The sequence below is a fragment of the Podarcis bocagei genome, assembly GCF_964188305.1.
Source record: "Podarcis bocagei genome assembly, chromosome: 2".
NCBI classification, from domain to species: domain Eukaryota; kingdom Metazoa; phylum Chordata; class Lepidosauria; order Squamata; family Lacertidae; genus Podarcis; species Podarcis bocagei.
In genome coordinates, this window is record NC_138126.1 from 29,397,356 (window position 1) to 29,412,569 (window position 15,214).

Genomic DNA, 15,214 nt, shown 5'->3' on the forward strand with positions numbered 1-15,214 from the left:
TATTTCCTTACCTGATATTTGAAGGAAAGCGTGTATTTGAGTTCTGAAAATGGTTTGTTCAAATCTGCCTAATTAGAAATGTCAATTTGTATCTGAGAGGAAGAAATGTGTGTGAAGATTTTTCTAGAAGCTGCTTATTCAATGGTATTGTAAAAGTTTTATATGCCGGGAAAAGAGATACCTGCAGATATGTTAACCAAGGTTGTAAGCAGAGAACAACTTTTGGAGTGTGTGTGTAAATTGCAGTTATGTTAAAGATTCTTGAAATGGTCGGATGAAATGGGGGAGGATGAGGAGATTTCACCCCTCCCATACCCAAGAATCTCCTGACCATCTCCTGATGGTCTCTGCTGACTCTCCACAGAGAAGAGGAGGCGTGTCCTGCCTATCTACTTATTCTGCCCAGCAACATATCTGTGTGTGTGAGAGAGAGTCAGTCAGTCAGTGTATCGGAGAGAGTGAGAGTGTTAGAGATCCTAGAGATTAGATTGCTGCTAAGAGCAGCTGCAGACTCTCAGTGTAGCATTGATTTATGCTTAGAATATTCAGCTCTGTATATAGTTTTGTATCATAGTTGTAGTTATAGAATAAAAGGAAGATATTCTACAGAGCTGCTCTCCGAGTGGTTTATACTCTGCAAGACTCTGCAAAACTCTGCTGCGCAACGACTGTATTATTGAGACAGTGAATCCGGTGCTCTCAGCTCTAAGCTGTGAGTCCACAGCACTGTGACCTGTTCCTGTGAGAAAGGAGGTCTCTGGCGGTGCTACCCAGCTCGCCTAGCCCAGTCGGGGTTGAGGTGCATGAGTCCAGTTGGTGCACTGGCTCTAGGGCGATGCTGACATCATCATCATCATCATCATCATCATCATCATAACCCACCAATCTGGGCAGCTTACAGTACATATAAAAACATAGTAAAATGGCAAGCATTTAAAATTTCCTGATACAGGGCTGCCTTCGGATGTCTTCTAAAAAATGAGAACCCCTCCCTGCATGAAAAAAAAAAATCCTACACAGCAAGAAGTGGCCTGAGCTAAGGCCTGCACTAAGTTCCTTAACTGAATGGAAATCTTTACAAAGAAACATTTCAAAATGTTATATCCCAAACGCCTAATTTTAACTGTAAACTCAGCCAGTAGAGCATGAGGCACTTGATCCCAGGATCGTGGGTTCGAACCCCACATTGGGCAAATAATAATAATAATAATAATAATAATAATAATAATAATAATAATACACGCCCATTCAGCTGAGTTGCTCTAGCAATTCTGCATTGCACGTGGTTGGACTATATGACCCACACGGTCCTTTCCAACTTTACAATTTTATGATTCTATAATCCTAAGGTCAATCTATTTTCACTGGTAGTGCAAAAAACCAAAGCAAACGAGAAAGCTTGCAAGTACTTCAAATTGTTAAGGGGATGAAAGAACACCTTGTCACAGGTTGTTTTTAAGAACATCATCCAAAAGCTTCCATTTATGGCTGCTTTAGGGACAGGGTTCTCTTCAGTACGAAAAAAACCTGGCACTTGACCCTTGACTTGATGAGGTCATGGAAGCTACGAGTAACTATAATTTTTAACCAATTTCTCCCTTCACCCAGGAATAACTGCTACAAAAGGCTGCTCAGTTCACTTCCAGACAGCCTGCTTATTGAGCGTTCATTCTGACATGCTTGCAAGGAGGTTAATATGATGTTTCGTCATGCAGATGTTACCCGACGTTTTCCAATGTCTTTCCTCCAGCACTTTCTTTATTGCAAAAAGTCTGATTTGGGGGCGGGGGTTTGTTGCATAAGAGCACTAAAATCAGCTGAATGGTCTGACCTGTATTTGGTGACAAGTGATTGAATCCCACCTGAAAGTAGTGGCAGTCTAGAAGCGCTGTCAGTCTCAGACATTTGACTGACAGGGGAAGAAATAAAGGCAATAAAATGTGTTTAGTGAAGGAGAGGTGACAGAATACATCACGGAGATCTTATGAGGGCCATAAGGAAATTGGTGCTGCTTTGAACCTCCATCTCTCCACCCTCAAGAAAATCTACATTTGGCTGATTCGGAATGTGGAACAATTTTTAATGGTGTTTTAGGAACAATGCCTGAATTTAGCAGCTCTATATTTGAGCCGGGGACGTAGGTGGTGCTGTGGGTTAAACCACAGAGCCTAGGACTTGCCGATCAGAAGGTCAGCGGTTCGAATCCCCGTGACAAGGTGAGCTCCCGTTGCTCGGTCCCTGCTCCTGCCAACCTAGCAGTTCGAAAGCACGTCAAAGTGTGAGTAGATAAATAGGTACCGCTCTGGTGGGAAGGTAAACGGCGTTTCCGTGTGCTGCTCTGGTTTGCCAGAAGCGGCTTAGTCATGCTGGCCACATGACCCGGAAGCTGTACGCCGGCTTCCTCGGCCAATAAAGCGAGATGAGCGCCACAACCCCAGAGTCGGTCATGACTGGACCTAATGGTCAGGGGTCCCTTTACCTTTACCTTTATATTTGAGCTATCAAATGGAATTCGTAGTGTTCTCTTTCCCCACCCCACAGAACCATCAAGCTGCTGTGATTCAGTGAATAAACATGTGTATTTTAAGCTTTCATATAGCATCGGGGTACAAAAGAATTAAATATGGCAAGATAGATTGGTGTGACAGGTCTGCTGCCTTTGAGAGGAAGAATGGGATAGAAATTTAATGAATGAATGAGTGAATGAATGAATAACCAAATGAGGATGCCTCTATCACAAGAATACACAATGCTAGTTGAAGTCAGCCTGAAAGCAACGGAAATTTCTTGTTGCAAAACAAATAATTATTGAAGTATATCACGTTTTTTTCACAGAAGGACTTTGAATTCCCGGAAACTTAATATTCAGTGCACATTCCATATTTATGCACCTTTCAGTGGCAGTGCTAAAGCAAATCGGGATGCGCAAGGAACAGCACTGGCATAAAAGCTTGTCTAGACAGATGCGTTATTGATTGACAGCCTAAATGACAACTAGGATTTAGGTGAAGGACTCTGAGGTTGTTGTTTAAAATATACCTGCACCTGGTATATTAGAGAAGGGAAAAGGAATGATGGCAAAATCTGATATGAAAGACAATGACCGAGTTGGAAACTGCTCATTATGCTTTGCAATACATGTAAGCAGCCTGACAGATTTACAGTGGATCAGAGCAGCTCTTTGGGGACATTGGTAAAGATAGAACATCCCTGGATATTGCAACAATAATGGCTTGCCACTTGTACTTTCAGAAACAAATATATAGAGAGAGAGGGGGGAGGGAGGGAGGGAGAGATCAAAACTGCACCATGAAAGGTGAATCTAGAATAGTATTTTTCAACCACTGTTCCGCGGCACACTAGTGTGCCGCGAGATGTTGCCTGGTGTGCCGTGGGAAAAATTGGAAAATTAAAAAAAAAAAAATTCAAATTTTCGCCCACTAGGCGGGCGATGGACTGTGTCCTGGGCATGGGGTGGGGTGGGGTTTTTGACCCCACCCTCGGCCAGCAGGGGCGCCGATTGGCGCTCCTCAGGGGGACACCCTCCACTTTTCTGATGTCCGGGCTGTGATTGGTCCAGACTCCAGCCTGGACCTATCACAGTAGGACATCATCTTCCGACTTCCTTCCCGCCCGAGCACAGTGTGCGCAGCAACGGAGAGAAGAAGACGTCGCGACTCGAGTCACCAGGAGAACTGGAGAAGTTGTCATTTTATTTCTCTTCAGTCTCCACTGAATGCCTTGACTGGGTTAGGGACCCTTATAGCTCAGCATCAGTTGGTGGAAAGGACATGACTTTACAGGAGCAGGAGGAACTAACTGAACTGAGACAAAATCGTGGTTTCAAGCTAAGATTTGCTGATCTACCTTTGGACAGTTTTTGGTTGGAAACTGCCAAGGAGTTCCCCCTTCTGGCAAACAAAGCTATTTTGACATTGCTCCCATTTTCCACTACATATCTGTGTGAGATGAGCTTTTCAAGCATGATTGCTATAAAAACTAAATACGGAGTGAGACTGAGAGCTGTTGACGAAGAGCTACGTGTGCGTCTTTCTTCGATTCCAGCCAGAATATCAGCTTTGTGTTCAGCCAAACAGGCTGAGGTTGCGCACTGAATAAAGTATTTTATAATTTTTCATATTTCTGTTTACTTACTATTTCATAATAAAGTAATTATAAAATACTTTCTTTGTGTTTATTTGATTCCTATTCAAGAGAATTACTTTATATATAGTCAATATAGGCACAGAGTTAATTTTTTTAACATTTTCTAATGGTGGTGTGCCTCGTGATTTTTTTCATGAAACAAGTGTGCCTTTGCCCAAAAAAGGTTGAAAAACACTGATCTAGAAGACTATCTGACCACTTCTATTATACAGATTTTTTTTAAAGAAAAATATTTTCAAGAAGTGGTCATCTCAATGTATATATTTAAATTTCTGACAAAAAAGGAACACCACATGGTGCCTTTTCCTGTAATTGCCCCATGCCTAGGCATATATATCTACGTGTGGGTGTGTATTCAATTTAAAGTTATTAAATGTAAAATGTATTTAAATGGGGGGTAAATGTAATGTAAGCCTGATCAAACAGGTAGCTGTCACAAGAAGGCTTAGTCATAAGATTTAGGAGGGAAAGGTGATTTTTAGCTTTTGTATTATGATTGCATACAGTTTGTGTTTCCCAGATGAATACTTAGGGAGGGCACAGAAAAAGGGTGACTGAGAAATTGCCATTGACTTTCTAAGAATTCAGTTTTGGAGAGAAAACATCATTGTTAAAAGGAAGTTCCCTCTCCCCAAGCATCTGACTCTGTTTGGAACCATTACGTTGGCAATACTCACATACACATCGTGGAGTAGCATTTTACATGCTATCTCCATATAATGGCATTCTCTCCATGTGATGGGGATCTCTGGAACCATGGCTCTGGAGCACATCAAAGGGAAAGTTGGCGATTTTCAATCACTATATGTCTCCCTGCCAAAGGGAAGGCTCTTCCCACAGATTTGTGCAAGCTGCCTGAAAGTTCCAGCAGTTCCATCTGGCTACATACTGAATAAGATGGATTCTTGACTGAATTTCCACATATCTCTCAGCACATGAGTGAGCGAGTGGTTCCCATATGCACCCTAAAACAACCTAGAGTACCGAAAGAGGCTGGAAGAAATAGCCACATGTTACACCAGGGGTCAGCAAACTTTTCCAGCAGGGGGCCAGTCCACTGTCCCTCAGACCGTGTGGGGGGCCAGACTAAATTTTGAAAAAATATATATGAAAGAATTGCTATGCCCCACAAATAACCCAGGGATGCATTTTAAATAACCCAGGGATGCATTTTAAATAAAAGTACACATTCTACTCATGTGAAAACACAAGGCAGGCCCCACAAATAACCCAGAGATGCATTTTAAATAAAAGGACACATTCTACTCATGTAAAACCATGATGATTCCCGGACCATCTGCAGGCCGGATTTAGAAGGCGATTGGGCCGGATCTGGCCCCCAGGCCTTAGTTTGCCTACCCATGTGTTACACCATACATGGGAATGTTCAGGTAAGACTGAAACGAGCTTCCTTACAGAACAGAATATAGAATCAGCAAGACTTTGTGCTCCTTTTTAGTCTGCCGGTTTTCATTTCAGTAAATCACACTTCAAAATGGATCACACTTCAAAAAGACCTTGAAGTGTGACCTCAGGATCACACTTCAAAACGACCTTGACAGATTAGAGAACTGGGCCAAAACAAACAAGATGAACTTTAACAGGGAGAAATGTAAAGTATTGCACTTGGGCAAAAAAATGAGAGGCACAAATACAAGATGGGTGACACCTGGCTTGAGAGCAGTACATGTGAAAAGGATCTAGGAGTCTTGGTTGACCACAAACTTGACATGAGCCAACAGTGTGACGCGGCAGCTAAAAAAGCCAATGCAATTCTGGGCTGCATCAATAGGAGTATAGCATCTAGATCAAGGGAAGTAATAGTGCCACTGTATTCTGCTCTGGTCAGACCTCACCTGGAGTACTGTGTCCAGTTCTGGGCACCACAGTTCAAGAAGGACACTGACAAACTGGAACGTGTCCAGAGGAGGGCAACCAAAATGGTCAAAGGCCTGGAAACGATGCCTTATGAGGAACGGCTAAGGGAGCTGGGCATGTTTAGCCTGGAGAAGAGGAGTTTAAGGGGTGATATGATAGCCATGTTCAAATATATAAAAGGATGTCATATAGAGGAGGGAGAAAGGTTGTTTTCTGCTGCTCCAGAGAAGCGGACACGGAGCAATGGATCCAAACTACAAGAAAGAAGATTCCACCTAAACATTAGGAAGAACTTCCTGACAGTAAGAGCTGTTCGACAGTGGAATTTGCTGCCAAGGAGTGTGGTGGAGTCTCCTACTTTGGAGGTCTTTAAGCAGAGGCTTTACAACCATATGTCAGGAGTGCTTTGATGGTGTTTCCTGCTTGGCAGGGGGTTGGACTCGATGGCCCTTGTGGTCTATTCCAACTCTATGATTCTATGATTCTCTATGAAATCAATCCAGTTTATACTTAAAATTAAGTGCTTATGAGATGTCTCGCTAACATTCAACAGGATGAAAGAAAATGCTACAAGCCTTTACTGACTCGTGGCTTAGGAGCTGTTAATTCATGGTCAAGAGATGATCTCATATGGAAAGGTATATTTCCGCACATGTCATCATCATCGCCATCATGGCTAACAGGAAGGGAAGATGGGAATTGTTCCCCAGCAATATCTGGAAGTCCAGACATTCCCCACCTCCTTGTGCAGAAGGAAGAAGAGAACTCACTGTGTGTGTTTTTCCTGCTAGGCTGGAGAAAGAAAACGGAGGTAAAGAAAAACTTACGTTGGCTTTGATGCCTCGGCTTGATCCGTCTGTAGCTTTTCTCCCCCTTCCACTTCCATAGTGCAATATACAATGCGGTTGGGTGCTAAGGATTTGAGACCTTGGACTTCCATGATGACAACCTATTAAAAGAAAACAGAAGAAAACCACTCTGGATGACGTTCTGCACTCAGCAATCAGGTCTGGAAACAATGTTTTGAAGACATTTCTATGCCGCTTTAGTTATTGTTTATGACATTTCCGAGAGAGTGTGAGCCTGAGGATCTACTGATGAGGAATGTAGGGGACAGACCTAAAAGGCTGGACGTGTCAAAAATAGGTAAGCAAAGTAATGAAAATGAAACAACAGCTCTATATTGATTAATTGTGAATTGATGAATTACTGACAGTCAGCAAACAATCCCCCCCAAACATTAATTAAAATGAATTATCTCCAATTTCTTAAATGCAGGAGAATTGTTTCCTTTAAAAAAAAAAAAAAAAGATGGGGGCAGAGGATTTGAACAATCAGATCACGAGGTATCCTGCTTCTAGTGGCCAGGCAGTTCAAGGTGTGGGAAGATGGGTTGATGATGTGGAGTCGATTCACACAACCACTGCTAGTTGAAATTCCTTTTCAACTTGGCTCTCTGAGCATGCCCAGAAAGTTGTATGCAGCAGCTGCTGCCACCCACACCCTTAATCTTTTTTTTTTTTTTTGGCAGGCTGCACATGACTGGCTAGTGACAGGCAGGAAGTTCATGTGTTCAGGAACTTCAAGCAGCTGCTGCAGGCTCCATGGTCATGTGAATTGTCCAAAACTGCATGGTGCAATGCCTTCGCATTATATCTTCCTGACAATCTTTTTGCTGACCACCCAGACATGCCCTCTAATAGTAAGTGAGCCATCAAAAGCCATTTTCCAATGTCTCACTGCCTCACTCAAGGTTTCAATGAATAGTTTTTGCTTGTGCTTAAGTTTTGATTGATCGCCACACATGGATTTAGGATACAATTCTCCTAAAGTCACAACTGGCTAGTGGGGCATGGATCACTTGTGAGGCACGAGTCCCTGAACACAGAATTATAGTTCTGTAAGCAAATGACTGTGATGTGTCTCATCTCTGCCTGTGGCATGTTCTGATGCTGCCATCTCCTCCCTGCTCCTTAAAGGGACCCCTGACCATTAGGTCCAGTCGTGACCGATTCTGGGGTTGCGGCGCTCATCTCGCTTTATTGGCCAAGGGAGCTGGCGTATAGCTTCTGGGTCATGTGGCCAGCATGACTAAGCCGCTTCTGGCAAACCAGAGCAGTGCACAGAAACGCCGTTTACCTTCCCGCCGGAGCGGTACCTATTTATCTACTTGCACTTTGACGTGCTTTCGAACTGCTAGGTTGGCAGGAGCAGGGACCGAGCAACGGGAGCTGACCCCGTCATGGGGATTCAAACCGCTGACCTTCTGATCGGCAAGTCCTAGGCTCTGTGGCTTAACCCACAGCGCCACCCGTGTCCCTTTCCCTGCTCCTTACCAGCACCAAATCACATACAGAAAAAGCAGTGCAGGAAAGTCCTCTATATCTGCTTCAGCACCCCAATGGTGCTTTCCGCTATCAAAGCCGAACTCCATAATTAAGTAGTGGAACAATTAGCAGCATCTTCACTGGGAACTAGGCACAGTGTTGTATAACCCAAGGTTGCATTCAGTGTTGGAGTAGCAGGGCATCATATTGGTTTTGCACCCTATGGCACGGACAGTTCAGGAAGAGAGGCTAACATGCATGTGGGTTCATGAATGAGTATTGCCAGGCAACGGATGTCTCCTTGTGTCTATTAATCTGGGTTAATGGATTTTTGTGTGACTGTTTTTGGAAAGAAGCTGGAGCATGTCAGAGAGCTGGGAGATTAGAGTAGCTTAACCACCCTTGACTGTGAGACCACCCTTCATGTTACACCGCAAAGAACACACAATTACTATTTAATTCAGGCGAAACGTACATTTCAAAGTATATGTGTGAAGATAAATTGTACAACTTGTACCCGCTGCAATTTTTAATGCTTAGAAATCAAGGTTTCCTGCAAAACGTAGGTGACACCTCTAATTAGCAATGATCAAATGCAAAGAACACAGGGAAAGAAGATTTAGTAATTCAGACACCAGTATTAAAAAAAAAGCTGTGAAACAACTCTAATGAATATTAAAATACCTCCTCCCAGAAGATCTATTTTTGAACCAAAAAAAAAAAAAAAAAAAATTTCCCTGCAATATGCACAGCAAAGTTTGCTGTCGACTGAAATGAAGAGATGGGGAAAACATATATGGAATGCAAACAAATAACCCTTTTTCAGGTTGGGGAAGGCCTGTAGATCAGTGGTAGAGCAGCTATCAAAAGTTCCAGCTTCAGTCCCTGACATTTCCAGGCAGGGTTGGGAATGTCCCTCATCTGAAACCCTGAAGAGCTACTGCCAGCCAATGTAATTGAACAGCACACGGCAGCGCCCTATGTTCCTATGCATATGGTCCCATTAATATGACACTTGAACAACGTGGGAATTTCCATAGCAGGGCTTCTTACCATTCTGCTGCTAATATTCCAAGGGAGACAATTGTGTGGGCAGACTGATTCATGCGGTCATTTCCCATAGCATGAGCAATGTTGATGTGGGGAATAACAGCCAGAGTCTGGCCGCCCATGCAATTGCTTTCCTTCCTGAGTTACTAGACCAGCATGGGAAGCAACCAAATCTTAGAAGCACCCACACTGTTCAGGTAAGGTTTGAATTATGCCTTTCTAGTGTGGGATGTGATACATAAGTAGCAGTCAAGTAGAACATTCCTTGTTTTCCTAGAGTGGACATGCAACGGAATGTTTGGTCCAGCCAGTTGAAAACTTCCTGATTCCTTCTGGCTGGGACATACTTCCTTTGCATGTGACTAGAGGTGGGCGTGACCTTACCTGTCCAAGTAACTAAAGGACAAGGCACACAACACCCTTTCTCTTTGACATCCTGCATCGCTGGAGCAGCAGCTTTTAGCTAGAAATGCCCTATTGGCTCTCAGCCAACAGAGAACACTGGGACTATATCCATATGGGATCCACATGTATATATACTTTGTAACTAAGTCTGCCTTCAGGGATCCAACTGTGAGCTGATGATGTCAGTCAACTTCTTTTATATACTTTACACATATAAAAGATTGTGGCGTGTTTATTCTTTTAAGTGGGATATAAGGGAACTTACCAGGAATCTAATATTGAGAGGCTTAAACGAGCCTGCAACCAGCTATCCGCTGTAAATTCTGCTAAGTTATAGAACTTGCTAGTGCAAGTTACGAAGGATATTAATAAACAATATATCTTCTCCTGCCTCCCTGAATATTCCCACATATAGTCATTACAACAAATAAAGGGCTATTATATTACAAAGTCATATTCCTTTTCTCCTTTTTTAAAAAAACAAATCCCATGTCTTGGCACCATTAGAGTGCACAGTTCCCCACCACTGTCTACTGCTGCTGGCAAACACGAAAAAGCACATCAAATTGACATCAGTGTGCTGAACTATAGGTTAAGGAGCATGCAACTCAACACCAGGCTGTCTTTTTCACTTTGTAGCATTTAGTTCTCATTTATTTTGCCTTGCACAAGGACTCTTAATGGGCAGGCGAAGCACATGCAGATTCTCAAACTTACAAACAAAAGATGTAGTTCAGAATTCCTTATGCAGGGAAAAGGAGCCTTAGGCTGTCCCGAGACAGTGAGCATTGAACTGTTGCTAAAGTCCTATGGAAGGGGAAGCCAACATAGTGTCCTCCATAGGCTGTAGACTATAAATCCTGGTTGTTGGTCATGCTGGCTGAGCCTGATGGGAATTGTAGTCCGTAACACCTGAGTGGCACCACGTGGGCTACCCCTGTTCTATGGAAATCCAGGTGTGCAAAAAAGGGGGTTCTTGATTCAGAATAATAACTATGGATCAACAACTTTTGAAGCCACCTCAGGTGTCCTGAATGGGATATTTTTAGATAAGCGAGCGATTTTTAATTTAGGTAATTGGCTTAACATTTACACATTCTCCTAACAGACTGCACTAACAAGGCTGCATGGAACCTGAAAGAAGAAATCAAAAGGGATGTTAAAGGGATTTCTTTTTGTTGTTGGTTAGGTTTTTTCCCCTTCCTTTGCTCAAGTATTAGGGGCCTGGTTTCTGTTTTGCTGACCTCTGCCCACAAAGCTTTTCTTTTAAGCTCTGATTAGCTAAACAGTGATTGTTGAGACTTTCTTTTGCTGTTGTTAACTTGCATGAATATTGCCAACATGCCTAATTGATCCGTAGAAAAGCTGTACATTTTACCTCCAGGGAAAAAGACAACACAACGTCTGACTTTGAGAGCTGGTTTTCATTTTCTTCTCCCAGGTCGATGATGGAGGTGTTGTGGCTTCGTTTTAGTTTTTGTAACTTGAACTCAGAGCCACCTTTGGACACTGGCATGCTTTCCAGGTTTGCCATTAGCAAATTCACCGATGACTTCAGTTCCTCAATGTACATGTTTTCCATTTCTTTGGATACAAATTTAGGAAATTTGCGCTCCTGTGATTGAAAGACAAAAGTAAAATTAGGGCATAATCAACAGCATCATGTTAGCACATATTTATAATTATATTAATTGTTGTTTAATAAAATATACCCAAAGCAATGTTTACATTATACCAAAATTGTATTAATTAGGCAGGCACTACTGATATACTGGATTTGGGGGGGGGGGATGGTATGCAAGCCTACTAAAAAGTGCAATTTTATTATGCATAATTGGTTTTGAAGCCTGAATTTATCTACATTTTGATAATTTTATTATTTCTGCTGATGTCTGTCCTATCACAATTTCTACTGCATATATTATACCATTTTATTTAAATCACTTATATACCTCTTTTGATATATTAAGCAGTGCATATAAATTTTGATATTAAATAAAGGTGCAAATGGGAATTTATCCAAGCAAACATCTCTATCTTATGCTTTCTAGCGCAAATGCACCACTCAGGGTAGCTTACAACATTGAAAACGCAGCTCCATAGAATAATAATAATATGGGCTAACCAATGAAAAGAGACAGAGTCAGCATTTAAAGCCAGACATAAAAACAATTGTCTGCTTCAGCACAGCGATAGTCTGCTGGAACAAAAATATCTTTGGCAGAGCAAAACAGCAAAGGAGGGAACTGGCTGTTCACAGGGCAGGATAATCTAGGTGCACCCATGGAAAAGTCATTAAAATGCAATCTAATAAAAACAACAGAAGAAGAACCATGTTCACATCCTAGTTGGTATTTAGCTGATAAAGACTCTTGAAGTAAAAATGAGCATAAGAAAAGCCCTGCTGGATCAGACCAAAGGCCCCTCTAAAATCCTAGTGGCCAAACAAATGCCTATGGAAAGACAGCCTGAGGGCAACATCCCTCCTCCCCACTTGCAATTCCCAGCAGCTGGTTTTCAGAGGCATATTGTGGAGGCAGAACAAAGGCATCAGTTAGTAGCCACTGATAAAGACTTCCACTGCCTTCAACCATTAACAGCATCATGGAATGCCTTCAGCTGCCAAGAGACCTTGTTAAAACGAAGCGATAGAATGCTGTGGTATTAGAAGGGAGTGTGGCGCTGGACCACATGGAAGGGATATCACTCTTCAGTAAAAAAAGAAATGAAAGTAAAAAATTAAAGAACTCCTGCAGATAGAAAACTGGCATATCGGGGAGAAAAGTTCTAGCCTAATCCGGTGCTTGCTTGCAAGGAGTTTTTAACACTGGAGAGCATTCAGAAATGTGACCCTTCAACTGGAGCCTGAAGTATTGAAGTCCAGCCTCTCATCTCATGTTGCAGCAGGCATAGACCAGACCGTAGAAAGGCTGGCCAACACATATCTCTTTTGGCAGCAGATTGCAATGTCTAGGTGCCACAGCAGAAAAGGCCCTGCCTGTACTCTGAGAGGTCTAATTTCAGTAAATGGGAAAATATGGGCAAGCTCTGTGCACATATTACAGGGGATGGTGGAAAATGTGGGAGCAAGGGTAGCCAAAACTATGAAGGACTTAGGGTGTTCAGTGGATTAAAATGGGCACCTTGGGAAAGTTGCTTTCCCCTTATACCCTTCCAAATGCTTAACATACTTGACGGATGACCCTCCCATGCCAGGTCTAGCAAAGTCCTCCACTGTCCTTAAGAGTTTAATCTAGGATTTGGATATGACTCTCAGAAATCTCCCTAGTGTTTTTAACACTCTGAGTTGATAATCTTATTATGCTTTTCACAGGCTAATGGTGGCTCTAATAGATAAACAAGGAGAAGGAGGTAACTAGGACGTAACAAAGAGACCTGTTTCAGTGGCCATTCATGACCTTAGACCGGGGGTCAGCAAGCTTTTTTAGCCATGGGCCGGTCCACCGTCCCTCAGACCATGTGGGGGGCTGGACTATATTTTGGGGAAAAAAGAAGAACCAATTCCTATGCCCCACAAATAACCCAGAGAGGCATTTTAAATAGAAGGACACATTCCACTCATGTAAAAACACACTGATTCCCAGACTGTCTGCGGGCCGGATTTAGAAGGCCCCCAGGCCTTAGGTTGCCTACCCCTGCCTTAGACTATGGCTACAAGTTTTGTCAAGTATAATTTGGTATGATAACTACTCATATGAGTAGAGGTTTATATAAAAATAAACAGTCCCTGCATATGGATGTGTTGGAAGCCTAAACTGGTCAGGAATGCATGCAGGACAGAATATGAAACCTGGTCTGAGCAGAGATGAGGAATTCATTGAGTACTGTCACTGTGCCCAAATCCGTCCCCACAATGATTTTTTTTCCTCCTGTGACAAAAGGAAGTGGAGCCCTTGCTTCCCATTCTCAAGCAAACTCCAAAGGAGTGGAAGAACCGGTCTCAGAAGCAGCTCCTTGCTTCCACAGTGGTTCATGCAACATGGTTCTGGATTCATATCATTTTATGTTTGTACCTGCTTGGCATCTGTGTGACCCAAAGCAAAACATTTCTAGCTTAGCTCGCTGAAAGATTTACAGAATGCTAGAGGTTTCTGTCAAGCATATGAGGTCTAGTGCTTGTTACGTTGAAAGTTTACTTAGGTTGGAGGTTGCCTTGGAGAAGTAGGCAAGATCTTACTGCCTGCTGAAGAGAGATTATTCTACTATAGAATAACTACTGTCCTCTTTAGTAGGGCCGCAATTACTGGTTGAGAAACGGGGGCATTTTCTGAAAAACTACTGAACTCGGAAGTTGCCACTCATTGAATTAATCGGGGCTTTGTGAGGACAATATGTTCGCCTCAACTTCTGAACCATGGCTTAATTTGCAGATGGCTTGGCCAACGTGAGATGTGAACAATTTCTTCCGCAAGCATATGCTGACCAATCAAGTGCACTTATTAAGCACTGTTCTCTGAGCTGCTTGCTGGTTCCTGCTCACTAACAATGCAATTTAAAGGCATAGCCAGGGCTGCCAGGTGAGAAAGAGAACAGAACTCCTGTCCAGAGGATGAAATTTTGGCAGATGTAGCTCGTCATTCAAGTTTCATCTGCTGAAATTCCCTCTTTTCTCCTTCTCTCCTTCTCTTCTCTGACATCAAGAATCACAAAACAGAGAAACCAGTAGGAGAACACTTCAATCTCCCAGGACATTCTATACAAGATCTCAAAGTAGCTGTTTTACTACAAAGGAATTTCAGAAATAGACTGGAAAGAGAAGCTGCTGAATTGCAACTCATTACCAAACTTAAAACAATGGAGAGACCTGGTCTGAACAGAGACATTGGATTCTTATCTCATTATACATGACTAAGCCATTTCTCACCTTCTCACCCCTTGCCTTTTCCTGTAAGACCTATTACAGTCGTTAAGAGTCGTCAACAGGCTCATCTCAGCTATCTGCCAATCTCCCATTCCCACCACCCTTCTGAGTAATACCCCTCCCCACCTTCTCACTATATAGAAGGATCTGGCAACTTCTGTTTCAGTGTATCTGAAGAAGTGTGCATGCACACGAAAGCTTATACCAAGAACTAACTTAGTTGGTCTTTAAGGTGCTACAGGAAGGAATTTTTTTTATCTTCTCTCCTGTTATTAGAGATGCAAGAGCACTGTCCTCCTTTTCACCTGGGCAGATGTAGTGCGAACTTATTCATGTTGCATTACAAATGGGAAGAGGCTGGTGCAACTAATGGGGCGAGGGAGGGCGTTTGTGAGGTTGGGGTTGGGTAGGCACACCAGCAAGAGCACTGGGTTGACTCTGCTGCTGGGCTTGGGCAATCGCAACCTCACTGCAGATGTTGCAGCAACAGAAACAGGGAGAGATG

At 42.8% G+C, this 15,214-nt stretch overlaps 1 protein-coding gene across 8 annotated transcripts in view; it reads right to left on the reverse strand.

Annotated features, from left to right (window-relative positions):
• CADPS (calcium dependent secretion activator) overlaps positions 1–15,214 on the reverse strand; it is a 357,825-nt gene that overhangs the window by 215,927 nt on the left and 126,684 nt on the right. For all 8 annotated transcript variants that reach the window (XM_081183972.1, XM_081183969.1, XM_081183968.1 and 5 more), the window contains exons 5-6: positions 11,206–11,442; positions 6,873–6,994 (exon numbers count right to left, since the gene is read on the reverse strand). In XM_081183972.1, coding sequence (XP_081040098.1) covers positions 6,873–6,994; positions 11,206–11,442 — 359 coding nt within the window. The remainder of the gene's footprint in view (positions 1–6,872; positions 6,995–11,205; positions 11,443–15,214) is intronic.